This window comes from Centruroides sculpturatus, unplaced genomic scaffold, assembly GCF_000671375.1.
Source record: "Centruroides sculpturatus isolate CEXI.00-Female unplaced genomic scaffold, Cexi_2.0 scaffold150, whole genome shotgun sequence".
Classification (NCBI taxonomy): domain Eukaryota; kingdom Metazoa; phylum Arthropoda; class Arachnida; order Scorpiones; family Buthidae; genus Centruroides; species Centruroides sculpturatus.
This window is the reverse complement of record NW_019384512.1, coordinates 591,367-597,600: the sequence shown is the minus strand read 5'-3', so window position 1 is coordinate 597,600 and position 6,234 is coordinate 591,367. Positions and strand designations below refer to the sequence as shown.

The window sequence follows — 6,234 nt, the reverse complement described above, 5'->3', positions numbered from 1 at the left end:
TCTACTATTAAGATCCCCAGCTAGAACTATTTTTTCATTAATATTTGTCTTTACTGATGGGTCATAAAAGTCATAAAATTCTTCTACATCTTCCTTCTTTGAGCCTTCAGTAGGTCCGTAGACACAGATGAATCTCATTATCCACTTTTCTATTTTAAATTTTGCCCAGATAGCTCTGCTAGAGAGTGCTTCCCATTCTATAAAATTATCTTCCATAGCAGATGTAAATGCTATGGCTACACCCTCCTTGCATTGAGCATCATTTCCTGAAGTAGATTAACGTATATTTATTGTTTAGGCTTGTTTCTCCAATTTTAATTTTCATAGTTTCAGCGATAACAACCTTCATTATACCTTTCTAGTTCTTCAGCTAATTCTTCTTCCTTTTTATTCAGACTTATAACATTGATTGTACTAATCCTGATTTTTATTCTAGTAGTATATTTAGCGCTGTGTCCTGGTTCCCTGACCAACACAGCGGGACTTTGTTGATCCAGGCGACATACCAGCTGGGATGTCGCCTGGATAAGCATGGAACGGAATACATGCACCAGTGAACCTACACCTACACGATTTATATTTTATAAATAATTAAATTCACTTACCATTTAAAACTTNTACGACGGTAACACAACGTGGCGAAGTCATGCCGCCACTAAAATAAGCATGCGAGTTTCTATCTCTCTGGCCGGATGCCTGCGAGTTCGAGGCGTGTACGGGTTTGCGGAAAGATATGTACACGTAAGTCTCTGGAACGGAATACATGCACCAGTGAACCTACACCTACACGATTTATATTTTATAAATAATTAAATTCACTTACCATTTAAAACTTTCGAATTTCGAAAAACACAAATACAGTATGCTGATTCACAACGGACAACCGTTTAACTGAAGTGAAACGGGTTTAAATTAACAGAAAGTCATAGTTTCAAAGTTAACAGAAAGTCATAGTTTAGTAAATCAACAGAAAGTCAGACTTTCTGTTAATTTGATATACCATGCTTATAAGTTTTAACCGATAAAGAAATCCATTATAGTTGGTTAATCCTATAACAGCAGCCCATTCTCGTTCGTTTTCGATAGTTCAGTTATTTGGCTATCAATTTCCAGATTGTCCCATGGGGAGGAGAATGGACATTAGATCGAGTTTCCAGTTGGTACCTCACAGTGGCGTAGCGCCCAAAGAGCCTCACAGAGGAGCGCCCAAATGGTCTCCAAGACAAACTATATGTGTTCTGGAGGGGAGAGGGAGGGGGAGGGGGCGACAATAAAGTGTCGTGCCCCGGGCGCCATTTATGTTCGCTACGCTACTGGTTCCTCATGTGCCAGACTGCTTTAGCATCTCTGGTCTGATATCATCTGCACCGNCCAAAAATATGTTAGAAGGTACAGATACCTCCCACATACCTCCATCTATCAAGCTGAAGATGCTGACTACCAAGCTGTTTAGTGGGCCACTTCACTACAAAACTCTGTCTATCAACATTTACAGTGATTCTCAGTCTGTCCTAAAAGCTCTATTAAGTCCCAATTGCAATAGCGATAAAATCGCATATAGCCAGCACCATATTAAAAATCTCGTAAATAAGATAACTTTTATATTTGTTCATGGCTATACTAGCATACTAGGAAATGAAAAAGCAGACTTAGAGGCTAAGTCAGCTGCAAAGGACACTGATTTGGACTACATTCACATCCCTCTCTCACGTAGCAGCCTTAAAAATTATATTCATGACAACAGCTATGCAAAAGTGGAATCAGTAAAAGTAGTTGAACAGTAAAACTTGTTGAATAACACGACTTTATTTACCTAGTGTTGAATATAGGTTCTCATCACTACTTAGCGATTTAACGTTTGCTACTGCTCAACTATTTACTGAGCGTGGTAATTTTAGAAGCTACCTGGCGATGTATAACCGGGCAGAAACTGCTTCTTGCTTTTGCTCTACAGAAAACCTGGACACCGTCGACCATATGATCTATCATTGTCCAATTTATGATCAAGACAGACTTATTCTGAAATTAGAAATCTTTACGCTTGGTTTCAGGTGGCCATGTCCATTCGATAAGTTTGTTCAGAAACTACTGTTTGATGCTTTTTACAATTACGTTCAAAAAATATGGGAGAAAAGACTATTTATAATTTATAATTTTTAGTTTTACATTTTAGTTTTCACTAAAAGCCGAATACTAATTTTATGTTTACTTTGTATCATGTATTTTGGTTTATGTATTCTTAGTATTATACACCCATAGCAGTGGTGCATTTATTCTAATTAAAAAAAGAAAGAGAGAACCACCACACGGCCCATGACAAAAAATGTGTAGAGCGTGAATCTGCTAACGTTATTACTCTATCCCCTGAACATGGAAAAACGCCCACATGGGGGCGATATCGTCCCCGTTGAGAAACACTGATCTAGTTGTACCGATGAGGAAAAGCGGAATCTATAACTAGCGAATTCTATCCGCTCTTCTTCAATAACATTCTCGTGTTACCATTTTAAGACCAATTACTTTCTATTTACATAACACATAAAATAAATACAGTATATTATATTTGATATATCGAACCTCACGCTCAATAACGCAATAATTTTATACCTTAATTCTTCGTACATAAGCCATTATTGCATTATTACTCTCAATGAAGTACGAAGAATTTTTCGTTTATATTCATACATTAATGAAATTCTTTGTTCCTTTTTCAGCATTATATACTGAAAGCATATAATTTTCAGAAAATTTTGAAATAATTACAAAACAGATGGAAAAATATAGTTTACAAGCTAAAATCATGAAAGTGAATTCAATCTGTTTCGTAGAAAAATTGAATCGATCAGTTCTTCTCTCAAAACAGTGATTTCAATTTTACAAAAATCAGTAATGCCATTCAATAAGAAAAATCCATCTTATCTAATTTTACTGACATTACTTTTAAAATAAACAAATTTCATTATTTTGACAACATCATTCATGTTATTTGAACATATGTTACGAATTATTAACAATATTCTTCCAGAAAAAGTAACTTTTTAATCCACTTTCTAAGTCACTTCGGTTTATTTTCTATCTGTAATAACAATTTTTTTAAAATTCAGTTAAATTTCATATTAAAGTATAATATAAAGAAGCTTCCGATACGAAAAGTTATACTAGAACGACGCTACTACTGCCACCTCTCGATAGAAAGAACTACAGTATTTCGTTAATTCACATTTAATTTAGATCTTTACACAATTAATTCATTTAATTATCTTGTAAATGTACAGAAATAAAACAAGATAATAAATAATAATTATTTAAAACAAATTTTATTTTTAACCACATTTCCGCCGGAAATAGTACCTGCCTCCATCTATCGACACGAAAGTAAACGAATTAGTTTCGTCGTGTCGGAGACTTCCACGGTTACGTGTGTAGAAATGGAAATATAACATTATGTAGTCGACTCGTAAGGTTTGTTTTTCCGAAAAAGGAATTTTTAGTTGTTATTCGTTTAATTTATTCGTTAAATAGAATAGTAAATGAAAAGTAAGCGTTAGATTATGAATCGAAGACTACGAAGGCTACGTCGCGTGCACTTCCGGTCGAGCTGGGAAAATTCCACAGACGGTTCCGGATGCGAGGAAGAGGACGAAAAGAACAAAGAAAACACGGGATGGCCCCCAATCGTTTTACGCGACGTGACGGTCAATTTAGGAGTAAAAGTGGATTACCACGAACATTTCGATTTTTGCACGAAGGATCAATATTCCGGTTATAAACTGACGAAGATCACGGTCGACTTGGGCGAGAGAGTGGATAGCAACTGGAAAGGCGGCATCAAGGCAGCCAAGATTCAAAAGGTGACGAAAAGACGTTCGGGCAGAAAGCAGAGAACTTACCTGTGCAAAAATTGTTCAAAGTCCTTCTCGTCCAAGAATCACTTGGAAATTCATCTGGCCGATCACAGAAGCGAACGATATATTTGCGGAGTTTGTGGTTTGAGATTTCCTCTCAAAAGAAGAGTCGACACTCACATGGCCGAACACCAACAGACCGTCAATAAATAATTGCGTTTTCTTAACTGTGGTGCCCGAATTGAGCGTAAGTCGCCGACGAATATTTTGTATTTTCTGCACGTACAAAATGTCGACACGTTTCTATCGTTTATAAGTGATTGGCAGGCCGGTTTGGGCACTCGCGTCCAATTCGTTTATGTCGAATTTAATTATTTTTACAAATAAATTATAGTAGAGGGAATTATTTTATAAATAGATTATATTTAATCCGAAACTTTATGTATACTAAATTAATATTAGTTATATATTTAAAATTTTTACATGTACAAATTCATATATGGAAAATTGTTTATTTTGATGATAATACAAATTTTATGTGGAAAAATATATTATTTAAAATACATTGTTTCTATTATAATTAAAATTATTAAGTATTGGTTTTAATATTTATTGGATATTGATGTTTATTTATACGATTTTCTGATGTTTACAGAACGCTTTTGTAATTTTCATTAGCGGGAAACAAATATATTTTTTTTAGCGTGTGAATAGTTTCATTTATAATCTAATAATTTTGTAGCTATTCGAATCCAATTGTAGTATTTTAAATGTAGAAATTACATTTTTGTTTGAGGAAAGATATGTGAAATTTTTAAGATTTCAGTAAGTTTACTTGATAGAAAGGAATGGATTATCTTTCTAATATAAGTAAAATCTTTTAATAAAACAGCAAACGTTTTTATTTCATAAAACTAAGCTTTTGTTTCTTGAAAGCATCACTACTTGCCAAATGAAAATATATGCAATTTTAATAATATAGGCCTACAATTTTAGTAATATGCTTAGAAGTGTCTTTTACCAATATATTCATTTCCCAGTGTTGTTTAATTCTTGTTAATGGAAAGATGTCGAGAAATTATATAGCCTAATATATATTTAAATTTTCAACGTCAGGAAATGATGTTAAAATTAGAATTAAACATGATAAAAGTATTTTTAATTTTATCTTCGTTGACAAACATCCTGTATTTTGTTTTATGAATTAGAATTTAAATTTTAATGTGAAATTAAAAAAAACATTTCTAGTTAATGTAAAGAATTTTTTAATTTTTAATTATAGTTAATACTGTAAAAGCATAATTTACGAAATGCAATAAATATAATAAATCGAATACAAAAGTAAATATAACTGACTCACAGGTGAAATTTATTATTATATACGAGACTCGTACAAGCTTAATATCTGTTTCTTTTTAATTAAGTTTCTGCTCTAATATCAATAAATGCGTTAATCTATCAACAGTCAGTATTCGTGTGTAGACAAAAACATTACATCAGACTACATGTTACTTTTATTGCTATTAGCTAAATACAAGAACCCGAGAGTGTAGGTAATCGGTAGTAGACTATTCGATATCGTAGTCGATATGCATCCTTACCCTCTTCTCATGAGGCAAAATCCTATCTCGATTCCCATGAAAGATAGCAGCACAGTTTAATTACAAAGTCATAGAGTATCTCAAAATTAGTACATAGCACATAACGCTTTTTGTCTGGTTAAAATACTCAAAGAGAAAGTGATGGGGAAACTGTATGTGGTTTCAATTCGTGACCTCGTGCGCTTAAGACGACGCAGAGAAGCCTCACACAGTTTTCGGGCTTTTTTGAAGGTGTCCAGCTATTTTGAGTATTTTAACCAGACAAAAAGCGTTATGTACTAATTTTCAGATACTCTACGACTCCATAATTTAAACTGTGTCACTATCGTTAGTGGATCGTGACAGATTTGGCCCATGAGAAGGGGTAAGGATGCATGTCGACTACGCTATCGAACTGCCCGTTACTGATTACTTCTGCGCCGTTGTGTTTAGCTAATAGCAACAGAAGCAAGATGTAGCTTGATGCAATGTTTTTGTTTACACCCCGTATATTTGTCTTTAGGTTGATAAACGTATTATATTTCGTAATTGTGGAAAGATCAAGGTTAGAAGTCTACTTCAAAATTAAAAATTTTTGTGATGAATATGTACAAGTTCTCGATAATATAGATCCCTTTTATGTAAGTGAAAGTAGTGAAAATTTATTTCCTGAAGCATTTAAGTACGCGTGCTGACCAATAATTCAATAATCATGAAATGATATGAGAATTTTATAAAATTTAAGAAATACCTATATTTTCTTTATGATGTTTGTGAAATATCATACACTGTGTTTCTCGTATCACTAT

General features: G+C 33.6%; 1 protein-coding gene across 1 annotated transcript; it reads left to right on the top strand.

Moving 5' to 3' along the window:
* The first annotated feature begins 3,551 nt into the window (after nt 1-3,551).
* LOC111622480 (zinc finger protein 175-like) lies at nt 3,552-4,058 on the top strand. Its single transcript, XM_023364873.1, has one exon. The coding sequence runs from the start codon at nt 3,552-3,554 to the stop codon at nt 4,056-4,058; it is 507 nt and encodes a 168-aa protein (XP_023220641.1).
* Nucleotides 4,059-6,234: the final 2,176 nt, after the last annotated feature.

What these genes read in the sequence shown, in the direction of transcription:
- LOC111622480 (XM_023364873.1), top strand. Translation starts at nt 3,552, where the DNA reads ATGAATCGAAGACTACGAAGGCTACGTCGCGTGCACTTCCGGTCGAGC.